The sequence below is a fragment of the Platalea leucorodia genome, assembly GCF_965183815.1.
Source record: "Platalea leucorodia genome assembly, chromosome: 12".
NCBI lineage: Eukaryota > Metazoa > Chordata > Aves > Pelecaniformes > Threskiornithidae > Platalea > Platalea leucorodia.
The window spans coordinates 7,103,371-7,131,325 of NC_138834.1; the positions used below are offsets into that span (position 1 = coordinate 7,103,371).

At 40.4% G+C, this 27,955-nt stretch overlaps 1 protein-coding gene across 2 annotated transcripts in view; it reads right to left on the bottom strand.

Annotated features, from left to right (window-relative positions):
• Positions 1-24,924, bottom strand: part of IFT81 (intraflagellar transport 81) — a 43,490-nt gene extending 18,566 nt beyond the window's left edge. Inside the window, exons 1-10 of one of the 2 annotated variants that reach the window (XM_082324691.1) lie at positions 24,581-24,924; positions 23,527-23,630; positions 22,702-22,882; positions 19,675-19,764; positions 18,534-18,599; positions 18,105-18,215; positions 16,762-16,846; positions 8,334-8,497; positions 5,553-5,648; positions 3,413-3,559 (exon numbers count right to left, since the gene is read on the bottom strand). In XM_082324691.1, the coding sequence (XP_082180817.1) occupies positions 3,413-3,559; positions 5,553-5,648; positions 8,334-8,497; positions 16,762-16,846; positions 18,105-18,215; positions 18,534-18,599; positions 19,675-19,764; positions 22,702-22,882; positions 23,527-23,630; positions 24,581-24,724 (1,188 nt within the window). In that variant the 5' untranslated portion in view covers positions 24,725-24,924. Of the gene's footprint in view, positions 1-3,412; positions 3,560-5,552; positions 5,649-8,333; positions 8,498-9,008; positions 9,122-16,761; positions 16,847-18,104; positions 18,216-18,533; positions 18,600-19,674; positions 19,765-22,701; positions 22,883-23,526; positions 23,631-24,580 lie in introns of those variants that run through there. The other variant, XM_082324692.1, reaches the window with a different exon arrangement.
• Between the last annotated feature and the right edge of the window lie 3,031 nt (positions 24,925-27,955).

Consider the following 27,955-nt stretch of genomic DNA (forward strand, 5'->3'; position numbering starts at 1 on the left):
GCGTTGTGTAAAGCGCTAAAAATATCACAGCTTCACCTAGGATCACTTGTAACTGAGCCATCCAGCCTTCTCTAAGCGTCAACATTTGATTCCCTAATTTTCAGGATCTGACAGCTGCAGCTAGGAGCCTGCCAACTTTGCCCCATGCTCATCGTACTTTGTTTGAAGTACTTAAAAAGATTTCATAATCCCTGAAGCAGACAATTTATTCCTACCTTTTTGTGTTTGATGTAAATGAATTGGCTGTTCCCTGCCGTTTCTTCTATCTAGCCGTACAACCTCGCCGACCAACTGGAATGCTGTAACATTCTTTTTTATGCTCACAGAAGAAAGCCAAACACTAGCACCTAAAAACATAAGCCAGGGTTGACCTTTTGGTGAATGAAGTGCTAAGAAGACCTCATCTGGAGGTCCAAATGCTGGTATGGGAGTGCAAGCTAGAAAGGTACCGATTCTTCGATTGCCAAGTCTTGTGAGTGCCGTGATATCAGAGGATACAGCAAAGTGAGACAAAGAGAAGATGAGAAATACTGGGTATAGGAGAAAAAGAATTCTTGGATTTAACTGTAGCATTTAGGTAGGTTAAACGTGGCAGGATTAAAAGCCTGTTTTAAACTTAAGGCAGCCAAACTATTTGTTAAAAAGCCCTCTTTCTTCCTTTTTGAAAATGGAGGCACTAAATGTAAAATGTGTGACTGCAACAAGAAAGCATAAGGAAGCTCTTGGCTGTCAGAGAGCGCAAAGTGAAGGGTGAACGCACCACCTTTCTGTGCCCACTGAATGTATGTATTGCAACAGTGACTCACCGCTCCTGCATTAATCAAGACTTCCTTCGGTACTGGCTCAAAGCTGGAGTAACAGAGCACTGAACCAGAAAATACAAATTTAAAAGCATAACGTATCAGAAACGAATCTAGAGCAAAAGGCTGTCTGGTGAGTGATGAACCGAGGCTTCTACTGATGAGAGATAACCTGCTCACTTCATTTTTGCTTCATCACCTCTTCCCTGCCAACTTACTTGTCTCATCTATCAGTCCTGTCTTCTCACAACCTAGACTGAAGCAGGACTATTTCTGTAACGTGTTTGCAGCGTACTTTAAGGAGATACGAAGTCTCGAGTACCAAGCTCCTATGCAGCGTTCCTGGCAGCAGACATTTACAAAAGAATTAAATGTCACTATCTCAGTTTCCCAGATGCGACCTTTGAAAAAGAAGCTATCAAAATCATCAAGAATTCAAATCCTTTCCTAGCTTTTAGCCAGAGGAAACACTCTTTTTACTGCTTAACCCTGGTGCCTGTGAGTACCGCCACGGTATACCTAATGAAGTAATAAACGAGAACAGGAGAGGGATTATCTCACACTGCCTTCCCTGGGCCAACGGGCAGAACGTATTTTACAAAAGAGGAAATGCTGCTTATGAAAAGACAAACACTTCTTGTGCTAAGCTGATGGTTTTGTCCAAAGTGCTCTGTCAATTATTCTTCACTCCTCAAAATGAAGACTTGAAAAGATTTTAAAAGTCAAAAGCAGACCATATTTTAACAAAAGGAATGCAAGTTATGTTCAAAACAGGTCTTGTCTTTTTTCTGTCTTGAGCTTCTTCCTTGTGTAACACAAGTAACTTGAATTTTTCATTATTAAGCCTCTTACGAGGTTCTGTAACCGTGTTTCCCTCCTACCGCGCTCTCCTTGAATTTCTATGGATCAGAGTATGTTGTCCCTCTCACAACATGAATTATATCTTACCTTACAGTGCACTTACAGATAATGTAAAACGTATGTTGCTGTCTTGGTAATGCATTCTTGTTGATTAATTAAACACTTCTTTCCCATCGCATGTCACGAAACACAGACTGTCTGCTTTCTGGTTTTATTTTTACTTAAAAAGTTGTCAAAGACTTTAGCAACATGCCCACTGGGGCTGAAAACCTTGTAGTGGAGAGAAATCTCCTGCAGGGGTCTTATTATGGCTGCCTGTGGACACCTATGGAAGGCGTGGAGTACGTCATGGTAAGAGAAAGCGGCATCTTAATACTTCAAAGTCTCCGGGCCTTTGCTTCCACCCATAGTTTGCATCTCGATTTACAGAAGGGGAGAAAGGCAAGAAGGCACAAGTGAAATACGCATGGATTCCATATTGCACAAGAAGCCTTTATGCATGCGTGTACACGTACGCGGTTCCATACTCGATTCACTCTTTAAAGCTCCTTCAAAAGAAAACTGACTTTTGTGGAGCAGGCATGTCCTATGGGATCAGGAAGGGAGTTCCTTCTACAAAGGGCGTTCCCTGGTTTGAGTAGTATGTAAAAAAAGCACAGAAACAGACAAAGACAAAGAAAGCGAAGAGTGTACTCTTGATAAATGATGGCAGTGCAAATGAAGACAATATATGAGGGAATGAAAAGATACATTAAGTCAGAGAATGATGCAGCTAAAATACTCTGCTTTAGTGATTCTGCCTTAGCAGGCTTTTTCCAAGCTGAAAAAAATCATTGTCTTAAGAAAAGTCAATTCATTTTGCTGACAAACCACTATGCAGCTGCAGCAGCCTTATTCTTTGCAAACTTTTGAAGACGAAAAAGCTGCTTTGATAAGTACAGCTTCAAATATAACTTTGCCTGAGCTCTGCTGATTGTGCCAGTCAAAGTCAGTATTGCAGATAAATTTCAGGAGGGTCTGGGAAAATTTTTTTAAGTAAAAAGTTTGTGGGTAATAAATACAACAGGACTAACTGCATTTCTGATAATTGCTGGTATTACGCTTTATGATCGTATATCATATAGAGAATGGATAGTAACGCAGCTTTTTATTATACATCAGATAACAAAATTAATCTACACGACTTATCACTTGAACTCCTAATCCTAAGACAACAAGAGGAATTCATTCGTCTTGTTGACTTCTGTAATTAGTTATTTACCATACCATTAGTTATTTACCATCATACCATTGTGATGATATTGACGTTCTTTTCACTCAGAGTCTGGAACGTTAAGACAGCCCAACATTAAGTCCTCATATACCTTTCAATCTATTAGGTACAATGTGAATAATTGAAATGAATAATTTGAAAATAGCTACAAATCAAGCACTGCTGCAGTATAAATATTGGAAAGCATTTGAAAGCACTGGGCACAGCATTGTACTATCTGCACATTAAAAAAAAAAAAAAAAAGTCTTCAAATATGTTAATTTTGGAATTTGATGACAAAAAACGTGCATTGAAAAAACCAGAGGCCGATCCGTTGCAATGCTGAGGCCATGGAGTTTGACAACATGCTATGACAATGGCTAAGATACTGTAGAAGCAGTTATTGCAATGTAAAGTTAAAAGGAAATTGTGAGTTAACAAAAATGGATCCATCTCTTACAGATTTCCTCTTCCTTATATCCACTGTTACATGGCATACCTCATCCCCTTTCAGAACTTCAGAGCCTTCTAACTCATGGGCCTGGTTGGTCTTCAGTAGCATCTGCCTCTCAGTGCTGGACATCTCTTCCTTAGCAGCCTGAAGTTCTTCTGCCTTGGCTTCCTTTTTCCGGGCAATTATAGACGCCTGCAGGATCATGAAAAATGCATATGGACAAGCAGAGTTAAAATTGCCTTGTTTAATCATTAGTAAAACGTAATCAATTACATTTCAGGCATTGCACCACTGAAACCCCATTTTAACTGTCAGAAACTGATTTTCACTAGGAAACGTGAGCACGACTCTTTGCAAAGAAGAAAGCATTGCTTACGCCTTACATACAGGGGGTTAAACCACGACCCCAGTGAAGCTGATTGCAGACTCCCAACTTCCTCCGTACGGCCGAGATTTCGAGCATACCCTTTTCTCCCGGATTCATGTTGATACATTTTACATTTACATTTCTTCACCTCATTTTTTCCTCTTCATTGAAGAAAAAGGCAGGCATTTTAGCTGCTCCATTTCTTCTACTTAGTCCCTTTTTGTGCATATGTAAGATACACCAACATGGCTTAACTGGAAAGTTATCCAAGCTTTCACAAATGTCATAATACAGATTTTTATAACTCCAACCTACTCCAACCTACAGAAATATGTTATACTCACAGCAGAACCGAGCCACTAAATCTTGGCAAATAGCTACAAGACGATGAATAAAGCAATACGGTACAGAAATAGTGTAGATTACAGGTTATTCTTTTTTTTTTTTTTTGAGTCTAGAAGATAAAGCATTTAAAAAATATTATTTCATACAAGGCAGAATATTTAAGAGTACCTAACATTTGACCAGAAGCTAACAGATTTGGGAACATAAGTATACATTAGTTCAGGGGGAAAAAAAAGCATTTTTATCTTGCCAAAGTGTGCTATTTAAAAATATTTTAAAATAACACAACACATTAATTTAGATGCATGCGCATGAATTTGGAGGCATGGCTGGTTTCTTCATATGAAAGGGAAAACTTAAGAAAAAATGAAGCAAAATACACACTGACTAGGTTAAAAGGACCAGCTTTATTTCTAAAAATATATCCAACAGAATTCTGCTGGGGTAGTATCTCAGCTCTTTGCTTCACGAGGTATCTGCAGTGACAAATTGTGGTACAATATATATGACGCTTTTGTGAAAGAGAAGCCAGTCCTGAACAGAACAAAGCAAAGACCACCACGTGCTTTCACCTCACAGCAGCAACCTCAGCTCCTGGAGTGGTTCCTCCACTGAACGTAATTATATCACAAGCAGTTGGTCTTTGGCACCAGCACGTCCTGTAGCGGGCTCTTCTTTCAGGAAGAAGAGCGTCTCTTACAAAACAAAATGGTGCATTTCATACTGCATTTGTGATTGAACTGCAGGATCCATTTTATCACAATTTTTTTTCCTCTCGCTGACACATTTTACTTAAGCCTTTTTATTTTTTAAACCGCCACCATAAGCATCATCATGAAAATCTTCAATAAAAGTAGCAGCGGTACAGGTTGCCTGGAAAAGAAATCACTTACATTTCTGCATAAGCTCTGAAAATCTCAGAGTTCATAAAACCTTTTTATAACTTGTGAATTTACTAAGACTAGACCAGACAGCCTGTTTTATAGAAAGACTGTTTTACAGCCTCAGGATGAAAAATCAAAGAATACCTTCTTAATAGATGTAACGGGAAAAATAGCATGTGGTCAAACACAAGCAAGGGACATAACTGAAAGCAAGCCTTGCATCCCGGCCTGACTGCAGCAGCCAGCCCCCATGCTGCCGTGTAAGAATCTGCCCACAGCTGGAGCCTTACCAAAATAGCTCCTCCAAAATGATCCTTCCAGAATTACTGTGATCCAGCTGAAGGGCAACACCTAAGAGCTTAAGGACAGCGGTCAATACAAACTCACTATCATGACTGAAAGCAATTGTCCGACTCAGCCCTAAGCATACCTATGTTCAACAGCTATTTATTTTCTTTTTGTCCTCCATCACTATGTCTTTCTACTGATTATTGCTAAATAAATTAAAGAAAAAACCCAGTATGTCAAAGAATCAGTGACTGAAATGGCTCTAGTGCTTCTGCTTAAAAAATGTTTTGTTCCTTCTTACCTGTTGGCGATACATGGAAAATTTACTATCAATTGGCTCATACTTCATCATTCTTTTCTCAATAAGCTGATTCATTTGTGCGTTTACTTCATTTATCTGCAAGACAGAGTAGAAAACTAAGGAAATGGAGATTTATTTCTCTGTCTTCTCCAAGAATTAAAAGCTTTGCAAACCAGATTTACAATCCAGTTAGTTCCATTTTTAAAACAGAGAAACAAACCCAAAAAACTCAATGAGTCATTAAGCGTTGGCCAGGAAGAGGCCATGGTTTTGGATTTCCAGTTCTGTGCCTTTATGATAAGGCAGAAGCATGACGTTGGCCCCGAAAATGAAGTAAACTGGTGTACGTGGAGAGCAAATGCATGTGAATTGGTACAGACAGAGAAACGACTGATGTTGTCACATACTAGGTGAAAAATGTAACTTTATCAATATTAACTAAAATTCCTTTTCACTCAACCATTTATCAGAAGTTTAAAGGGGAGCAAATAAAGACTCAGTGATATCAAATTCCATCGATACTTTGAAGAGTCACAGGCCATCACATTCCAGCTCTGTGGTACCTTCTTTCCACTGCCACAAAACGCACTTGTTTGTCCATAGTCTCAAATCGTTGGTCTTCATTCGAGCTGAAGCTTTAGAGCCTACTGCATCTGGAAACTCATAAACAGCTACGCCAGCGCACCGACTGCAGCTTTTCCAGTCCCGACTTAATGCGACACTGGGACTCTCATCAGCCATGGAAACCACAGCCCTAGCAACCTTCCTCTAATTCTCTGCTAACGAGATGAGTGCTGATAAGGAAGCAGTGTAAATATGTGCTGAAATCCAACGAAGTCAAAATGTAACGCAGGTACGGCGCTGGGCTTTACGCTAACATTTCTATGAGCAATATCTGTGTGCTTTGAAAGCTAAGTATTTAAAATAAAGTGCTCAATAGGACTAAAAATACTCCCAACACCTGAAAAACAAATCTCCTGTAAATTCTATTCCTTTACAAAAGGTGGAACAGGCCTGAATTTGAAGACAGCATAAGAATTCCCTTCTGTGAATACATTCCTGTTTTATATCTTATAAAATGCATGACAGTAGCATGCTTAGTGCAACTCAGCTCCTTTTTAAGACATAATAGGAGGCTGACTTTAAAAAAAAAAAAATGCTGTCTCAGGCCATGCTGTGATAACAGCCAAGTATATGACATGCTTTTATTATCTATTACGGAGAACATACTTCCAAAATATAACAAATTAAAAGGTTACCTCACGGAGAAAGAGGAAAAAAAAAACTTGAAGCTTTTTAAAATATTGCCAAAACCCCAACTCTTGGAAAAGAAAGGTGCAAAACAGGGCTTCAACTATGCTGAAAAGAAAGAACTGCAACCACAAATATCGTTTTGATCAGAAGAAATAAACTAGGAAAGCAGAGGCTGAATCACAGAGCTAGTTTAATATTTCAGACCTAATCTACAGTTTAATAACGCTGTCATCCTTAAAAGCGTAACGATCAGGACCCAAAATGGCATTGGGCTGTCACTGATTTTACTTTTACAAAAACTAGTCTTAACCTTCAAATAGAATGTATTCTTGATGACATTTGACTGCTGATTCTCGTCTGATCCAAAAAACCTGTAGGCATTTCTCTCTCACGTTACTTTGGCATGTTCTGTCTGTGAATGCGCAGGCTACTGCGATGCTGAGGTAGCTGCTGAACCTCCCTCTGCTTCAAGACCCAAGAAGAGTGGTGGATGGCAGCCCTCACGCCCACGGGTAAACCGTTCTCTGATCTACTACAAGTACTCTCTTTCCTCATTATCCATATTTCACAGCAAAGCCAGAGTTGGAGATCCTGGGAATATTAAAAACCTGATAAGAACTGATAAAAACTGATAAGAGAAGCCATTTAGACTGAAGAGCATACCTAGCAGTATGTAGGACCAGTCTTCCTACCATAGCTAACGCTGTAACTTTTCATCATCATCAACAGAAATACTAATAACTAGCATTCCTCTAAATTCTTCTAGAACATAATATTACATATCTAATCTTTCATTTAGGATTATGCAAATATGAAAGCTTCATTGAGTGAAATATATAAATGTACTTCCATGGCAACAAATCCCTCTGCATATTTTGGATACATAGTACAAATAAGGATTTTTGCTCATTCTAACACCATTTGCTTTTAACTTCTGAAAAAATCTGGAAAGGTAGATCAAGTATTTGATCCCCAAATTTCCTTTGGTCCTACCAACAAACGATACAGACCTATTCCAAACACTAAGGGGTTCTCAGCCACTGCACATTGATTAAGACAATTAATTAATATTGCTGGAGATGTTATCCGTCAGAGAATGCTGTTCACCACTCCATAAACACTCTCTATATGTTGGTATAAACTCCTTGATGTCAGCGAGAGTTTAAAACAAGGGAAAACTGAAGAGAGGAAAAATCAAACCTTTCGTACTAAATTAACATCTCTGCTCATAGCATTGCAAACTGCTAACACGATTTTCTAAATAGCATTTAAGGATAGGGTTGGGTTTGGGGTTTGGTTTGAGGTTTTTGGTTTGGTTTTGTTTGTTTTGTGGGTTTTTTTTAAACTTATCTGAGAGTTTGCATTTAGTGATTAACACATCTTCTTTTCTTTTACAACTGAAGGGATGTTCCTTTGGGAATGAAACATTTTCTCAAGGATATACAGTAGGGATAAGAAAACTACAGCGTACAAGAACCTTGGACTATGCTACGGAACACAAATTAAGTGTGACCTTGGTCAGCTTACCTTGATTTCAAGTACATTGAGATCAGATTGACTCATAGCTGGCTCTGCAAGCACCTTTTGTAAGAAATATGCTGAATTCTTCTTACTTTCAAGCTCTCTAGGTATTTTTTCAGTAACAAGATACGAACTGAAATTTATCTCCTCTTCTAGTTTCTTCATTAAACCTTAAAAACGAATCAAATCAGTGTGTGTCTATAAAAGTAATGTAGCGGATAATTAAGTTTGATTTCACCAACACGTTAAAGTATTTAGCAGCAGATTACAATAACAACAGCGTAACATTTGAGTCTTCTTTTCAACGCTCGAATAAACAGGTAGTTACTTGATTTAGGTTTTTAATCTGGGTGTTAAACAATATAATACGTATTATTATCCATCTGTATCTCTAACATACGACTATTAACTCCTTGACAGATTCTTTTCATCAATAAAAGAGTAAAACCCTTCTTATATGAAGCTGTAGCCGATTCAGATGCAAAATTCAACAGGCAGCTTTGATACAGAAAGCCATAAACCCTCTGTGTGCCTCACACACAGCAAGATATCGGATTCTACGTCACTTTTTTTGTGTTGTGAATTATATTCTTCTGAAATTTTAAAAGTTAAGAGCTGGACTTTGGTTGCTTATGCGCATGCAAGACGAGGGGCAGCAAAGCACGTCACAGCTATGCTGACCTGCTCAGAGCTTTTTCGAAGCTCGTGTCCCTTGGAACTCCCCTGGCTGGAGCAGGGGAGCATCCTGAAGTTGCTCCTACTCACAGATCGCGTCCGTCATTGTTTCGTGTGAATTACTTCGTCTATAGGCAGAAAATATCTCGGTGTGAATCCTTTATCTGTACCAAGATCATAATTTGGCCTAGCTCATGCATAGATTTGTTCCATCCTTGGAAATTCTCCCTTAAAAGAAAACTTTAATCTGGCACCTAAAAAGGCCTTAAAATGAAGCAGAATTTACTGTATGCCTACTTTAAGGGTCTTTTACATTGCTGGAACACTTATAAATTGCCTCTCTGTAAATAGCAGGCTATTTTTTCTTGCAAGAACAAGAGTTTCATCTCAGGACAGTACCTAGACTGAGAATGCTGAAAATAATAATAAAATAGAAAAACCAACAATGAATTCCTGAGTAATGTCAAAAATTCTGTTGAGAAAAGCAACCCCGTTTATAAGTTTTGCTCTACACGAGCCTGATGCACGCTGCACGTTACCATGCTTAGGATGACTTGGCTCTTGCTAGGGAGAGTGATTTAGCCTCCTTAACAGATAATTTATAAATAGACACAGGTACATAGAGATAAGAACAATACACAGCTAGCAAAATGAGACAGAATAAAATAAAGCATCTATTTAAATTACATTACACAGTCTTCCGCTGACAACAGGCAGTTTAGTGCAATTCCTCCTTCAAGACACCTGTGCCAAGGACTACAGTAAGATTTGGAAGTTATGTGTCAGATGAGAGTGGCAATCGGTATTTCAGAACCTTTTTCATGATCTCGATGACTAAAAGGTAAGTATCCTAGGTACTTTTGAGAACTACTTGCTAGAGTTGGTATTTTGGGGGGGGGTGGTGTATCCGTATTTGGGAGAATATGGAAATGCCATGAAATGCCAAGAAAAATAAGAAACTCACAACCTCCATCTCTTTCATCCACTGCACAAGCAGAGGAAAGCTTGAGTACACAGATACACTGGTTGGACTCGATGATCTTAAGGGTCTTTTCCAACCTTAACCATTCTATGATTCTGTGATTCTAGTACAGCTGATGTTGCTGAGAGATGGGAAAGGATGTAGGTGAAAGCAGAGCTTTTGTTTCTCAGGCTACAAAGCCTGCCGACCCTGCCACTACCTGACAAAAGGAGAAGGTCGGAACAAAGCGAAATACAAGCCTAGGGAAAGGGGCCCCCGCTATTCTGCCGCTATTTACCTCTAGAAACACCGTACTGATAGATCCTCCTCACCCGCGGCTCTCGGCTCAGACTGAAAGGAGAGCTGCTTGGTTTAGCTGCCAGAGGGAAATAAGCTCTTAGTTCTTGAGAAAGCCTCAAGAACGAGAAGAAGGAAGACAGGCCCTAGTTAGCGTTGCTAACTAAGTCAACACAAACTAAAAATGAGTGGGAATTCCTCTTTTCCAGCAGTTTCGTTTGTTGATTTCTGTGTTCATGAAAAGCAACACTACCACACCATCTTTTCCCCAAGACGTCATTTATCTTGTGCAAAACAAACAGCATTTAGATATTAGGAAAAATTTCTTCCCGGAGAGAGTGGTCAGGCCCTGGCCCACGCTGCCCAGGGCAGGGGTGCAATCACAGTCCCTGGAAGTGTTCAAAAACCGTGTGGATGTGGTGCTTAGGGACAGGGTTTAGAGGTGGCCTGGCAGTTAGGGTAACGGTTGGATTCGGTGATCTCAGAGGTCCTTTCCAGCCTTAACGATTCTATGACTCTAAGACTGGTTTCAGAAGGGTAAGCGGAGTTACTCCATGTGTGCAATAGCCATTATCTACTTGGCACTACAGCTACACCCTGAGAAACACGCTTGGACTTACTGAGAGAGAATTCCCACTGCTTTCTTCCAGAAAAACTTGATTCCAGTCTTCCTCAGCCCACGACAGAGCTGGGCAGGAGGGACCACATTTTAATGTCTCACTAGAAATCTACCACCTCTGCAAATGCAGCAAAGCCTCCCACGTACACCGTGAGCTGAATTATCATCTCAGAACTGACTAGGAACGCAACTCCCAATTTGATATTTATAACCAAGATCTTTGGTGTCGAAATCAAAGTGAGATCAATTAAATTATTCGGACATTAAATATTAATATTTTTATTTCATCAAACTAATTTCTAGTTTTCCTCTTAGCAGCAAAAAAATCTGCATATATACCCTATACTTTATTTTTTGTGCTACTCCAGTTTTATTATAAAAATGCACATGCCTAAATAATTTATTGTAGATATGAGACAAAACTCAGGAAATATCCATGCCTAAACAATTGCTTTCATAAGAGCGGGGACCTACTGACTTCACAGGGCACAACCTTGATCACGACCTCGATTTATTTCTCAGCTTAGCCGAGAGCAATTACCGACTGCTTCTAAACACCGCCTGCCTCTGCATCGTGCTCACTCTTGATGGCGCAACAAGCAATGAAGCAAGTTAAAACTTGACATCTCAATGGGGAAAGACATGATGATGTCAACATCCCTTATGACTAATGTAGTTCCTTTCCTAAATACTTTAGATATATTTTTCCTCCTGTACAATTCAACATATGGAGGAGTAACTACCTAAGAAGTATTTTTGCTCTTACCAGAACCTTAAAACCCAAAACATAGGGCAGCTCTTGTTTTAATTTTTTTTTCAGTGAAGAACATTCAAATTCCCAGGCTAGAGGAAAGAAAAGCAAGCATACTTTAAATCTTTCCATTACACATATAAAATCTGTTTTTAATGTTTTAACATTGACTTATGGTTACAAAATCTACATACGTAAGCTGCACAGAAAGCCTGGCTCTGTGCCCTAAGGTTATTTTAGCAAGGTTCTGCCAACCACATATTTACATGTGGAGAGCTATTAACAGCAACTCCTCATGTTTTCCATTCAAATTTTTTTATTATAATTATTATTACAAAGAGAGGGATGGGAGAAAGAGTTTCTTACTGCTTGCTCCGTCATGTAGGAAAGAGGCAAGTTTTCCTCCAGAATTCTGCTAATGGATCTAAAACTTGATTCACCTTGCGCTCGGATTCCTACTTCTTTTCCCTCTACAGGCTAGCAATTGTGCGCCCCATACCAAAACCATTTGCAACAATAACTGATTTTTTTTAAAAAGGGGAAAAAAAAAAAAGAAGGAAAAGAAAGAGGAGCGCTCATTTTATAGACTTATCTGCCAAGACTTGGTTTGATATCACCTAGGAAGGCCATGACAAAGGCAGGTCTAGAACAGACGTCCACATGGCATTCACTTACATCAAAGCCTCCACTTCCCTTTCTGCAATCATCCCCAATAAGAGCGTACTGAAATTATTCCATCCGCAGCTTCCAATGATAACACTTCCAATTTCCCTGTATTAAACAGAGGCCTGGGACATGCAAGCACTGACAGATTATGATCAAATCATCCTTTTGAGATCTCCCTGAAAAACTGAAAAGCTTCCCAAATTTGCCATTGTAAGTTACGCTTTCCATGTCTATCATTATTATCGATGCTCTTTGAAATCTCTCTGACCTTTCAACGTTCTTCTTGAATTCTGGTCAAAGGACACAGTGTTGCGATGATGGACATACCACAGCTAAAAAGAGAGGTAATACCACTCTCCTATTCCTTTTTCTTCCATAAATAAATGCATGGATAGCATCAAATCTTTGACACTGGGAGCTCCAGTTCTACCAGTTTTACACCATGACCCACAAGTCCTTTTCAGAGTCATTCCTTGGAGAGAGTCCCACATGCTATAACTCCATTGCGTATACGTTATCCCCAGAGGAATACCGTGGCATTTGGCTGTGCCTTAAAATATATACTGTTGGCATGGGCTTGGCTGCCTAAGTGATTAAGGTCACTTTGAATCAACAGTCTGCTCTCCGCATTCTTCAGTCATTTCCCCAATTCTTATTTCACCTGACAATTTCACCAGTGATCATTTGCTACCTTCTTTCAGGTATCTGATGTAAATACTGAACAAAAAAGAGCCAGACATTGATTTCTGCATGTCCCGATGAGAAACACATCCACTCGGTGATGATTCCCTGATTAATTTCCTCTCTAAAACTTTCAATAAACTCCTTTTAATCCTTTTAACACAGGTCACGTTGAATTTTTGCTGCCTTGTTTGTTCTTCAAAATAGGGTGCAAGTTAAGAGCCAACGGTCTTAAAAAAGTCAACCACAGCAGTACTATTAACCTTACCAACCAGATTTGTATTCGCAAAGATATCGAGTTATCTTAGAAGTGCTTTACCCCTGACCTTGCATCCATTGACAGTGACTTTATAATAAATAAAATCATTTAAAGATGGAAATAAAGTTCCACCTAAGCCATTCTCCTTTACCAAATACATCTATAGCTTTAATTGTAATGTCCTCTGCAGTGTTGGTGGAGATCATTTAAACTTGCAATTTTATGGAAAGACAGTTCTGTGGAAAGGAAAAATGTTAATGTTTTCATTGAAATGGAATATTTAAATAAGAGCATCCTAAATTTCTATTTTTCATCAACTGTTCAGAATGACATTAAATAGACATCTGTACAAAGCAATTCCTCTTTGACCGGTATCTTTGATGTTCTCAGTGCTCCAAATCTATTACGACATGAAGTATATAAATTACACATTTTACTGTTTATCAACAACAATCATCTTAACACATTCTTTTAATCAATATTTTCAAGCTAGTCATCCACTTCTTCATATTTCTGCCAATAAAGTGAACAATAATGTTCTGTAAAATGGACAGAGATCAAGAATTTCAGTAATTCAGTTCGCTTCTTGGCATTAACAATTTGCGTTTGTGCCAGCAGAGATATTCAAAGCAAAAAGATGGCAATCTTGCTGAGAAAGCATGAACTAGGTTATTCAAACTAGTGGTCAGTGTTAATATAAAAACTATTCATATCTGGAAAAACAACAGCAACAAAATCCCAGAAACTGGAAATTCATGTTACTTAGTGCTACCAGCAGCAACGGCCTCTCTGCAGTTAAACAACATACTGAGTAGTACTGAGGGTAATAAACGGGGAAGAACCGCACTGTGGAAACCAGTACGATCAATTTTAGTCTACAAAACATCTCATAACAATCAACTGGTTTTCATGATACAATACAAAGTCTTCTAAATAGTATATTTCTAAGAGTTAAAAACCCACTAACCATAAGCTGTATTTTCCTGGCGCAGCTAAAGCAGACTGATGCTAATTGCCTGTTAACGATACTCGTGAATACGTGCTGGTTGCATTCCTTGAAGAGTTCCTTTACATTTCTTTAAAGTACTTCATCTTAACTGAATTATAAGATGAAGTAATCACAGCAGCATGTGTCCGTAAGACAAAAAAGCTTCTACTCATTAACAACAACTTTTATCATTGTATCTTGCTTTGAAAGTAAAAACACCTGAAGTATTAAAAATGGAAGAAAATGATTTTAAAGGAAAGCATCTACCTTCCGGTGAAAATCCACACCTACCAACCAGCCGTTGAATTGCCAGCATACAAGCTATACTGATATGAGTAGGCACCTGAGGTACCAAACTGCAGCCAAAGGGAATTTTTGAAATAAAATAAATTGTGCTAACTGTAGACCAACAAAGCTTTTAAAATAAATGGAATCCTATTCAGCGCACTGTGGTCACCTAATTTCAATTATTTAAAAAACACAGTTGGCACTCTGTAATCGCTACTACAGGCAGTGTCTTTGTAACTACTGTGGGGGAAAGCACTTAGGAAGCTAAGTCCTGAAGTCTTTGTTTGGGCAAAATTTCAACACAAGTTTTCTTAAGTAATGACTCCAAGTTTTTCTTCAGAACATCTAAAGACTTTTTTTTGCCCTGCAAGCAGGACTCAAGATAAGGAAATTAAATATGTTAACTTTATCTTTATTTTCATCTCAATGATTAAATGACATATTTACTGGCTTTTTATTATGTTACCTTTGCTTCTGTGAACTGAACCCATCAAGTTTCCATTGGCCTTAAAAAAACCCAGGAACTGAAACAGAAATGTTGACACAGCTTTGCTGTATAAACTTTCTGATAGCTACTGCAAAAATGGAACAGTTACAAAATCCACTGCAGGTCCCTTTGAGTAAAGAAGATAGTTCAGATACTCTTTTAGTTCCATTTGTGGCTCAGTGGCTGATGAGCATCATAAAAAAATTAAAGTAAAATTACAAAGTAATAACAATGCAACGTGGTGGTCACTGAAAAAAAATCTCTAACTCCCAACAGCTGCCAAAGCAATTACGTGATGCAACTGGTATATTAAATGTACTTGAAAGAACAGGATAATGACTTACTTTACTAAGTTTAGATTAATAAAGAGTCAGATTCTATCATTTTGGAAGTAATTTATACATATAATAAAGCTTTCTATGGCATTTTTTTTTTACCGCAGCAACTTAGAATGCAACTGGAAAAGCCCTGTGAAAAGGACCACTCTGAGTCTTATACCTTCACACTACTTTACAGAAAGTATTTCCCCATAAATAACGCCAATGCCTGTATGAACAGCACGTAAAACCTCTGTCAGTCCCGTGATGTGTTCTTAATAACCAAGTGCAAGAGACAAACTGGAAAGGGTTAAGCGATCTGCCAGAGATCACGTACATCTGAAACACTGAACCCTAAACTGACTCCCAGTTCTGTTGTCAAACTGCCAGGTTAATCCTTGTTACGCTGCCTTCAGAGTGACTAAATCATCAGAAACCTAGAGGTTGTAAAATTGTAGCCTTTGGAGACAGTTAGTTATGCATTTATCTAGTAACTGCAATTCCTTCCCACCTGCTATTTTTATAAATCATCATAGACTACTAACTTACTCCACAAGTAGTATGATTTATTTTGCTGAGGTTATTTGCAGGCTGAGATATCACTGAAAATGAGGAGAAGCAATCGTGCTGTTAGTAATGTAATACTGCTGTATTGTAATAGTAATGTAATACTGCTGTAACATACAACTCAACCAGCTACAGTCGTATCACGAGAACAAAGTATTTTCATATGTAAACAAATATATTCATATATATATATATTTATAATCATATATAAGAGTGTGTGTGTGTATATATATATATATAATCCATGATCTATAAAAAACGCTTAATTAGGAAGTAGCTTTATTTTTGGTCCCATACAAAACTAGAACACAAAATTGCACTACAACAAGAAACAGGCCTTAAAGCTGTTCCAACAAATATTTTGTGGAAGGTAACTAGAACAACAAGTCTACACTGAATAAAACATAGTATTCAATGCATTTGTACATTCATTGAGAACATTTTTTAAGAAGCAGTATTTCACCAATGCCCAATTACAAACACAAAAAAGACATAAAACCTTACTAAACCAGAAGTTTGTCTTTTCTAAGAGCTTTCTGCTTTTTCCAACCCTTTGTAGTTCCAGCTGGTTTTTTTCTTGCAGAGTATTATGGTTAGTATTCAGTATTGAACTGTTTTAAGATTTTTAAAAAGTGGACCTCAAAAACATGACTGATACCATCTTCCCTTGTCCTTGTCTCCCTGGCTTTTTGTGGTAAGGCACATTCAGGCTTAGGATCTCCAGCATGTGCCTTCACAACACAAGTTATTTCTTTCTTTAGGTTCTCCTAAGTTCCTATATGCTTTTTGGCACTACCATATTACTGACAGCCATCCAGTTTTGATTTCGTTTCTATCCGAGAAGCGTAAACCCCCAGCCCTTACAGATTACTACTTACTTTCAGGTTTCGAATCCACTACTGCGTGATGCATCTCTTTCAGCTGGAGCTGTGCTCTTTGCAGTCTCTGCTCTGCATGGAACAACTTTTGAGAGAGAATTGGACATGCATAAGCTCGTTCCTTTGAAATGCATATTGAAACAACTAAAACAAAAGAGTATCAAAAAGAAGCCCAAATATAAAAAATGGTAGCTATAAGCATCTGGCGATTATCTGTTTCACGAGGGAACGTGCCAAAACAAATTTTCAACAATTGGCCTGGATTTATTTGATATTCTCAAGTGTTAATTAAGGAAAGTATTCTTGTACTCCCAAGTGATATTTTCTCTATGGCAGAAATTCATTAAACAATTTTCAACCAAAAATATGAGTGGCTTGAACATTAGAACAACAAAAAAAAAGACAGCGAGAATCAGGATTGCAGCAGGTAACTGTCCTTATACTGCAGTTCTTCAAGGCAGCTGAGTTGTCACAGCAATCCACTGTCCAACTCGAGAGCACACTGGAAAGCCCGTTGCCAAACACCACCCAGTCGATTAGCATTTTTGTGATTTAGAGAGATGTGTACTAAGAACTGGAATTAGCTAGACATCACATTCGTTTTACTTGTGATCTCACTCGGGTTTAAGCAAAGACCCAACAGCCTGAAAGCCTGCTGATTCAGATTGATTCCACACCCAGATGCAGACTGCAATACGAGAAATCCGGGGGGTTTTCCCCTTTTCATACAGTGTCGAAGTTCACGTTACAGAATTTGGTGAGATGATATAACAATATGGCACTGGATTTTATTAAAGTATCTTGTTTTGACAACATAGCTCAGGAATAAAAGCCACCCTTATATTCGGATGTCAACTTGCTTCCAGTGCTTCCTAGGACATCATCTTTGTCAAACTCGGGGGCCAAAATCCCAAGGTTGCTCCTGAATACATATTCCCCCCCCCCAGTGAAAAGCTGAGGTACTTGCTGTGCTACTCAGCCCCTGAAATCTTCATGCAGATGCACAGAGATACAAATCAAACTAAGGAAACGGTTGCTCACTACCATAAATACAAAGAATTCTCTTTGGGTGCTACAACAGTAAGTCATGGAACATTTCCTGGGACTGCTAAATGATGATGTCAGTGGCAGCTGAGGCAGCCGAGTACCTTGAACAAGGTGTTCAAAACTTGCAGGGTCAAGCCTCTTCCCTTAAAATGTACATAAATATCTCTATTTTAAATGGGATTTAATTTTCTGATGTTGGGAGAAACTCTGTACTGTTGTTCCTGATGTACTTTTTTAAATGCATGACCAAATGTCAACAACTATTTATTTTAATAGGTATGCTTTTATGTCAGTACCTGATTTTTTTGTTCTTGTTTCTGTTGAGCCAAAGATTCTTCTCTCTCTTTTTCTAAGCGAAGCTGTCTTGCTATTTCAAGCATTCGTTGATGATTTTGTACTGTCTCCACCTACAGCAAGTGGATAAATAGTGCATGTTACTGTCAGATAGTTGAGAAATACATTAAAGAGATCATATGTCTCACAAGCCCACTTAGCGCTTCCTTCCCATACATGTTACTACTCAGAAATGACAGCGAAGTACTGGACTCAAGATTCTTAAAAGCTCTGGACTAACGCCTAGGGAGATTCCCTGTGGGTCAATTAGTTATTCGATTCCTTCCTAGACATACAGTATGTTTATCTTAATCCTTGTTTGCATTCCAAAATCAGAGTTGCAAGCCAAGGATTATGACACTGAAATGTAACAGCGTTACTTCTCTTATTACCCTCTTCTTAAGACGCTCTACTCTTTTGATGAGTTGATCTTTCTCCTCTTCCATTGCACTGATGTCCTAAAAAGCAGAAAAAATAGATAAAGAAATGTTCATTTATTTACAATATCATATGGATCGGACTAAATTCTGTTCAAATTAATATGAAAATCAGAATTCTTCTCGGAATACACTGAAGCAGTTATAATTTTATTGATCTATGATCAGAACATCCAGGATTCCAATCTCTCTCTTCTCTTCTTACTTCCCCCCCAGCTCCTACTCTCTTTATGCTAACGTTCCTTCATCTGCATCCTTGAGTATTAGTGTGAACACTTAAAATAAAAGCAGGTGGGTTTCTCTAAAATAAAACCAAACAAACAGAAACAGCCAAGCAAAAATCAGCATGAATTCAACATCTGATGCAGTCAAACATGTTCTTAATGTTACCGTCATTACCCACTTCCTGGCAGACAATTTTGCATGAAGATGCATACGAGTGATGTTTGCTGCCACTTTTTGTATTAAAATTGTGTTAAAAGAAACACTTTCTAGTGCTAAAACATGTATCTGATTATTATTCTCCTTTAATCCTATCTTACAACAGCAGGATTCCAGAGATTGGTAGTAATGACAGAAAGGGAAATAAATTCTTCCAATTTAGGCCTTATCTCAACATTTGCTTAATTGTCCATGTGTCTTACTGGAAAGCTGTACCTCTGCTTAAATATTTTACTGAAACAGGGCACATAGCTTTACTTAACACCTTAGCCACACAGGATCATCATTTTTGTTGACTTAAGCTCTTCATTCATTCTTCACTCTCTGAAATTATTACCCTAAATCAGCAAAGCAAAAGGCTTTGTATCAGTTTGCATTCGCAGGAAAGGGAGTTCTAATATTTGAAAATCATGCTGAAGAGAGTCTTGGCAGCCTTGTTTCCCCATCTGCTTCAGAAAGCTCAGTTCTAAGCACGAGCGAGGACATTCTAATCTGTTTGCCAACAGAGAACAGTTTCAAAAAGGCAGCTGCAGTGTCTACCAGCTCTGACCTCTACAACTTATACGCTGCAGTGAGCCCACAGAACCAACAAAAACAGAACCAACATTCAAAAAAATCTAAACAAAAGTTGTGCGATTTTGTCAGATTTTTTTACCCTTCTTATTTCAGCAGTAGATAAACCAGATGTTTTGAGCTGCTCACACTCCTTATGCAGGTTTTTAAACGCTTCCATCAGTTCTTCATACTGTAAAATGAAATAAAAACCATGCAGAGTGAGCTCTGTGTCTAAGGATTTTCAGATCGACATGTTGCATTACTACTAAGACAGTAAATATAGAAATAGAAATATGGTGAGAACAAGAACTAAAGGCATTTTTTCATCACAAAACCTTGTCAACTTATAAAGCAAAAATGAAAAATCACAGTGAATTATCTTCCATTTGAAGGTACGCTCAGAAGTTTCACAATTTCTTCCGTATTTTCACCTCTTCCCTTGGAATACATGGTGTATTTTCCAAACAGGAAGATAAGATATTATCTGAAAGGGACAATGCTATGTTAACAAATTATTCTCTCTTACTATAAATCTGTTTATATCACATACCTAAATTTATCAGCCCAAAAAGGAAGAGCTTGATCTAACAACATGCTTGATCGAAGCAATGGGGCTTGAATTTATAGAGCACTGAGCTTCAATCCAGCAAAGCGGTCCAAGCGCACACCTGACTTATGTGAGAAACAGTTTTGACACATTGCATAATCATGCCCTCGGTATAATATAGAGATTGATATATGTAGTGTGGTAGTTAGAAAGAAGTAGACAGTGTGCTACTTCCACACCAGTACGTTGCCCACCAGTAATCTTAAACTGAGAGGCAGTGTGAAAGTCTGTGTGGGTAGAGAAATAACAGGGGACAGAAAGAGTTTAGAAATATGGATAGGAAATAAATTTAGATTCCACTTGGAGAAATGCAAGCTGAGATATAAGGAAAGATAATCTCCACAGAAACAGCCATTCAACAAGATGGAAAAATCTAAAAAGAGAATATCAAGTCATTTTTTATTTCCTGGAAAGAGCGATTGATATGAATGTTGAGCACAAAACGGCAACGGCAAAGGCCAGTTCAAACAAAGGCGTCGTATCCCTGAGCAGTGAAGCAGCAATTCCATTCTATAAAACCCTGGGGAACCAGCATCTAGAATGCTCTGTTCGTTTCTGGTTGTTCCAATATCAGGCACACACTGACAAGCTGGAATGAATTCAAAAAAAAAGCAATAAAATGGCTACTGAGAAAAAGATAAAGTAATAGCGAAAATTCTTGATTAAATGGCAAATAAAGGTATGATAAGGCGTGCACATGCTGGACGATGAAGAACAAGTTACAGAAAAGTAGGAGTAAAACCACAACTGGCCTGCATTATATCACTTATGCATTATAGAAGTACTTTAACAAATCATGAGATAGCAGGTAGTCTGTGAGCAACTCTATTCACGATGCTGATGTCCAACAGCTTTCCCTTCTGTGGATTCTCTACCTCTTTTCAAAGGGGCGTTTAGTAAGGCTTTTCCTTATTGGGACACAAAATTTCAAGACTAATGGTGAGATTCAAACAAAGGCATAGCACAGTTTGCCAGCTCATAACGAAGGGAAGGTTTCTCACTTTCACCGAATAAAAGCTGCAGCTACCCCACGTGCACCCAAAGTAAGTGACACGCTCAAGTGACCGAAGAACACCCAGGCTCCTACAGCGGAAAGAAAGATTCCTGGCACCTGAGAGCGACTCACCAAAGACCGGGCACCTAGATTTATGCCTGAAGTTGCTTACTTTTTAAATTCTACACCGCAGCCAATCTGATGTCCAAATCACTACACAGTTGGGAAGGTAGCAAGTACTCTATCTTGTTTAAATAACTTACAAAAGGACACTTGAGCTTGATTCTATACACCCATAAAACTGGACCATGTTCTAAGATTTCCAGGCTCTCATGTTTGAAATGTTTCTCTTAAAAGACACTATTGCAAGCCTGTCTATCTAAATACTTTAGCCTAAATTCTTTAATCCATTAGTATCTAAATATTTGCACGGTAATGTTAAATTACATGAAGGCACTGTATTACCCCAGCTTCTGTTTTGAATTAATCAGCAGGGCATTAGTTTAATAAGATGGTTATATTACTGTAATCCCAAAAAAGAACACATCTTACGTAATGGAAATAATGGCGTTGGATATTTATACATATTAAGACTGTGACATACTGAAAAAACATACAATCTGTATTCCTTTCTCTCTTTGCTACTTCTGCTTAGTTATTCCAAGTTATAAATCCAATATTGTTAGTGGTAACAAAAAAATAAAACGCTTAGTCCAGTCAGACCATACAGCTTTGCTGGTGCAGAGTTAATAAATCGAGTTACCTGATACAAACATTCAAAACCACTGTGATTTTGCAAGTCACTATACATAACAAAAGGCACACAAAACTGGATAAAAATGAGGTAAATATGTACCGCAGATAATACAGATCTCGAAACATAACTTTGGTTCACTTTAAGCTTTACATTTCAAACCCACCCACTCTGACGATCTAAAACCAACACTTAATGCTCACAAAAGAAGTGGGAACATAATGAGTAGGAACGTCAGCCCGGGAAAAAGATATTTTTTACTTATTCACAAAAAAATAAATGGTTGAAGCAGAAGTGGGATAAGGCTAATACAAATATTAGGCGCTAAATACTATACAATAAGTTAACAATTAGGAGACATTGGCTTTTGGTCATAACATTTTCTGGACTAGTTTGAAGTGGTAATTTATATAGTTAAAAATACCCATGTCGTAGTTCATAGGAAAAAAAAAAAGTGTTTAAAAATTAAGAAATAAAAATCTGTCTTGGCCAACACGGGTCTGAACATTATTTAGTACCCAGTACTTAATGGGCTTAAAACCTTTTAATTCAATGCTACCTATTAATATACAATTTCGGGGTTATTGGAAGAAAGCTGGTCAAGACACGTATTTCTTCTTATGAACCTTTGCTCACCCTAGATTCCAACATGCTCTCAACACAACTCACTTGAACACGTATCTCAACAGTAACTCCCCGATTCATTTATCCCTCCTCCCATGGGCCCTTTACTTAATTAACGTAAAACGTTGGCATTCATGAAAAATGGTACCTGTTTGTTGATGTCAGCCACAGTATCATCCTGTAGGAACTCCGCTGGCACTTCCAATTTTACTAAGAAACGTGCCAGGTAAGCTCTTTTCTTGAGTTCATTGGTCCTCTGAAGAAGCCAATGTAAGACAGGATGAATTACAGGTTTGCTTCCAGTAACTAACCCTTGGCGAAATGCACTCCTATACAAAAACAACAAAAGGAAAATACCAATAAATCTCAAACTAAAGAACACTGGCTTGGAACAAACAATTTGCAGTATTTTGACATTCCCTCTCCACTTGCCTAATGATTTTCTTAATGCTGTTAAAAGAGAAAACACTCATGATGCCAGTTTGCTATTTATGATCCCGATTCTGCTACCTTGAGACAGATAAAAACCCCATAACACATCAAAAGGCTAAAGCCAGCCACAGCGACTCTTCCTTTGCTGCGATGTTCTTCGGGAATAAAGGCAATGTGGGAAGAGTGTGGGTTTTCTAGGTCATAACCTGGCGCAGGAGGGTGCAATCCAGCCTCGGGCGGCTGCTCTGAAAGGGATGGGGAAGGGACTGACCCTGCCAGTCATGCGGCACCCTCTCCTGGCTGACTCCGCAATAGCAGCCGCTGCAGCAGGGCCGAGGGGCAGCCGACACCGGCGGGAGCCTTCTGCGGGCATCCCCTACCCCATACCCTATAGCGACAAGGGAGGAGCTGTCTTCCAGGCGTTACACACACCCACTGGGATAGTCGAGGTCAAAAATACACACAACTACTGAATTAAAGGTCGTTACCGTATAAGCTGTAAAACAGTTTTACCGTGATTTGTAGACAAAAAGATACTTACAAGTCTGATATACTTCCTGGAGGTTTGTATTTAAGGATACTGAGAAGACTCAACATTCTTTTAGCTGTTTGTTCTGGCAGCTCCTCTCTAATGTCAACAGCATGCTAAATAGTAAAAAAAAAAAATTAATTATCCACTGTTTGTCCAAGTCACGTTAATTAACTAGCAATGCTAAAAGAACTGGCCAGGTTGGGTGGGGCTTTGAGCAGCCTGGTCTAGTGCAAGGTGTCCCTGCCCATGGCAGGGGGGTTGGAACCAGATGATCTTTAAGGTCCCTTCCAACCCAAACCGCTCTATGATTCCATGAAGAATTGACTTTATCCATTTATCACATGATATGTCAATGAAGTGAGATGTTCCATACAGAACATCCTTTTTATCACCAAGCTTCAATTCTCTTCTAATGGATTTTTCTCCAACACGCGTATTCACATAAATTTATTCTAGGTATACATTTTCCCTGCTCATGGGCCCTCATCTATGCAGACAAACTGATTACTTCCCCTAAGGAAGTCAGATATCCCAGCACACCAAGGCACATGTATCTGCGCCCCAGATGCATGAATAATCCCTTCTGATCTTACACACGCTTCTGGTAGCCTCAGAGGAGAGGGATTCAGCATCTATTGCAACAGCTAAGTCACGAGGTTCAGTTCTTGATCAGTTCCTGCCCTGTGTATGCGTGCAAGACACAGCCTGACTTTTGACTTAAGAACACGGTGGTTGTCAAGATCTGTGTCCCAAGAAAAAAACATACAGTCATCAGTCTCTGGAGGACAGGGATCCAGTATCCCTGGCCCAAGAAACATTTGCTGGTTTGCCAAAAGCACACAGATGTATAGACAGAAAGGATTCTTGCCAGGCACATTTATTTCCAGGAAGACTCATATAAGCTCTTTTGGTACACCAAACACACCACAAGATTATACAGAGCCAGACCTAAATAAAAGCAAATTTCTGTGTCAAGCCCATTTAAGATGTTCGCCATGTCCAACCTTAACGATTCTATGATTCTAATTACGCAGGTCTGAGCACCTCTGCTTGCCTTCCTTACCTTTGGGTCAATCTCCCCCAGAACATCATTGAGCAGCTGCAACAGCTGCATTGACTCTAAGGAGTCAAACGTGATTAAATTGTAGTTCTTCCTGAAGGGCTCCTGATTGAGCTTCTCAACAATGAACTGGATTTGATCACTCATACTCGTGTCCTGGAAAAAACTCTGCAGAAAAGACAGAAGAGATGTCAGGAGGCCTCGGCGGGGAGAGGGAGCCGGGGGCTGCCGGGAAGGCACCACCTCGGCGGGGCCCTCGGCAGCCCGGAGGCGGTGAGCTGGCCCCGGGCTCGGCGGGGCCCAGCCCGGCCGCCCCCTCAGCCCCGCGGCCTGCGAAGGAAGGTCCGGCCCCTCACAGAGACCGCGGGGGGAGGCAGCCGGGCCCGCACCGCCAGCGGCAGCGCCCTGAGGCGGCGGGGCGGCCTCGGCCTCTCCCGCCCCGGCCCTCCCGCGCGCGCCTCCTGGTTACCCCGGTGACGGTTGCCAGGCCGGGGCGATGGCGTCACTTCCGCGCTTCTGCCAACGCGCCGGAGCGGCTGGAAACGGGCGGGGGGGGGGGGGGCGGCCGCGCGTGCGCAGAGCGGCGGCGGGGGGGCGGGGGGGGGCACGGCCGCCCCGGCGGGGCGGGACGGGACGGGACGGGACGGACGGAGGGGTTCTCCCGGCGGAGGGCGGATCCCCGCCCGCTCCTCGCTTGTTTCGCTGCCCTCGCAGCCGGCAGCGGCCTGAGGGAAGGCAAGGCGGAGCAGGCCGCAGCGGGAGACCTCCCGGCGGCGTCGCGGCCCGCCGCGGGCAGCCCTTCCCGCCGCGCCGGTGGGGCTGTGGGAACCTCAGTCTCCCCCCTTTCTGCCCCGAATCGGGCAGGAATTGGGATTTTTATCCCCAGCCCCTGAGCACCCCGCGCCGTGAGGCAGCCGGGGTGGGCACGGCGTCATGGCCAGACGTCAGACGGGCGCAGCGGCGGGGCAGGGCCGACGCGGCCCGGCTGTGTGGGAAGCGGGGCCGCGGTCGCTGGAGGTGATGCTGGGGCGGGCGCCCTCCGTAGGCCGAGTCTGCTGGGGCTTCTTCACAGCGCAAGTGCTCTTGATGCGAGGAACGGCAGAAATAGGTTTGAGAGTCACCCTGTGGAGTATATACTTAGCTCTGCGGCTTCTTAAGAGGGAGGCTGTTGCCGCATGTGTAGGAGATGTACAAACAGATTGATGCAGTTCCCCAATTAAGATTTCTGGCAGTCTTTGACAGCATCAAGAGATGTCAAGTGTGGCTGAGGTACGCAGCGGGTGAATGGTTACTTAATTTCTTTGAAATGGAAAAAGGGCACAGGGGGATCCTTGTGAAACGGGAATGCCAGTCCTGTGCCCAGGCTTCATCAGGGGCAAATGGCAAATTTCTGTCCTCAGGGTTGAACGTGAGTTGCCAGCGTGCCTCAGAGTAGCAATAAATACGTAGTGCTAGCTGTGCTAGATCTGAAACAAGGACAGGGGCTTCAAAAATACCAAACAATCAAAAATAGACTAAATAGTGAAGTGAAACTCGTTCATGAAATGGGTATCTCTCGATCTGCAAGTTTTTTTGTTGCAGATCCTTAAAAAAAAACGCGTTTAGACCTTAAATAGGTGGATTTTGGATCCTCTGCTATTGCAATTAGCTTCTTGGATAGTCTTAGAATCCCATGTGAGTCCACAGATGATGGATTAAAATATGCAGTGAGTCATATTAAATTGGTGCCAATTGAAACGCACAGGTTGTAAATCACTGCAGAATTTGACTCAGTAAATAGCAATCATAAATGTAATACTTTGCAATTCTAAGCACTGCGTCTATCTTAGATTAGCTCCTTTCTTCTTTCTGAGGAACAGAAAACTCTTCATAAAATACTAATTTACTGATCTTCACGGGAAGCCTGAAAAGTGACACTGCATTGGTGTCCTAGCTTTTAACTGGCTAAACTAAGTTACAGAGGGGATGGATGGGTTGCTTGTGATTGTGCATGAAAGCTGTGGTAGAGCCAGGAACATAATCCAAGTCTCCTGACTCCTGGATTTGAACTTTAAAACCAGATCATGTTTCCTTTGTGCTTTCAGTCTGTATACTGACCTTTAGGAATCGTATTTACCTACAAGTTCCCAGAAGAGATCTACTTTCCCTTGACATGCTTTCCTGGTATCAATTACGCTTTTCTTCTGATGAGTATTTTGAGCATAAAGAATACACAGAGAGAGCAAATGGAAACGGTATCTCCTGTGGAGGTGCTGGGGGCCCGGTCTGCTCCCTGTAGACCGCATTAATAGGTAATAGAAAGTGGTGGATGTGGGTCCACCACTTAATGCTAGAGAGACACTGTTTCTATAAATACTGATACACATCCTTTCTTCAGGCCTTGGTGCAGAAGAGAGAGCTATTGTGCCCACAGTGCTGAGGATGGAGAGGGATCTGTGCGGGGTACAGTGGGAGGGCGCTGCTCTGAGAGTCTCCTTTACATCAGACTATTTCAGTTCCTGCACCTTCCAAGAAGCAAAGGACTGTTGCCCTCTTCTCGTCTCTCTGTAACATTAAAGAGGCAACAGATAAAGAAGAGGAAGGATGTCTGAAAACTTTAGAAAATGCCAAGATAAGAAGTAAAAAAGATGGTGAGATTGTTTCACTCTGTCGTGGTTGCAAGCCATGAAATCTGATTGTTCTGGCTCTTGGGGAAGGAGACCTCCATGACCAGACGTCGTTAGAACTGGACTGGCTGAGCTCCAGCTTGCTGGCCTGTTTGAAAGCTCAATTGATTGAAGGCAGGAGCAAAATCATACATCGGAGCCCAGTTCTGTGGGACTCCCCAACTTGGGGAAAGCGTGGGGGATCCTGTGTCGTCCTTAAAGTTGTATGTTTTCAGATCATGATCCTTTCTTCTAGCAGTTTTGTGCTATTTGTACATGCAGCCCAAAGTAGCCATGCTGCTACCCCAAGCTGCCCGCCTGCTGCTGGATATTAACAGTCTGTAGTGGCGTCTGAATTTTCAAACTTACTGCTTAAAAAAAGTTAAGGTTTAGCTCAGTGCCTTGACCTCTGTATCACAACAGAATCTTCACAGACATAAAAGAGATGATAGCTTTCAGTGCAGCCTTGGGTAAATATTACAGGAAGCAGCTGAGATATTTCTTTGACGCTTAACTTGTCTTAAGTTATCTAAGTCGGGGTGATGTGGTATCTGGATCAAGTCTTACAGAATCAAAGGCCAGTGTTTCTATATATTTGTTGTATAATTCTGGGGGCATTTTCCAAATTCCCGAGTTAGTTTGCATGGAGAGTGATACAGGGTTTCAAGCGAAGTTTCCTAATGACATGAGAGTTGTTAGAACAGTTCAGCCCTGTAGTTCCATCCAGGTCTCT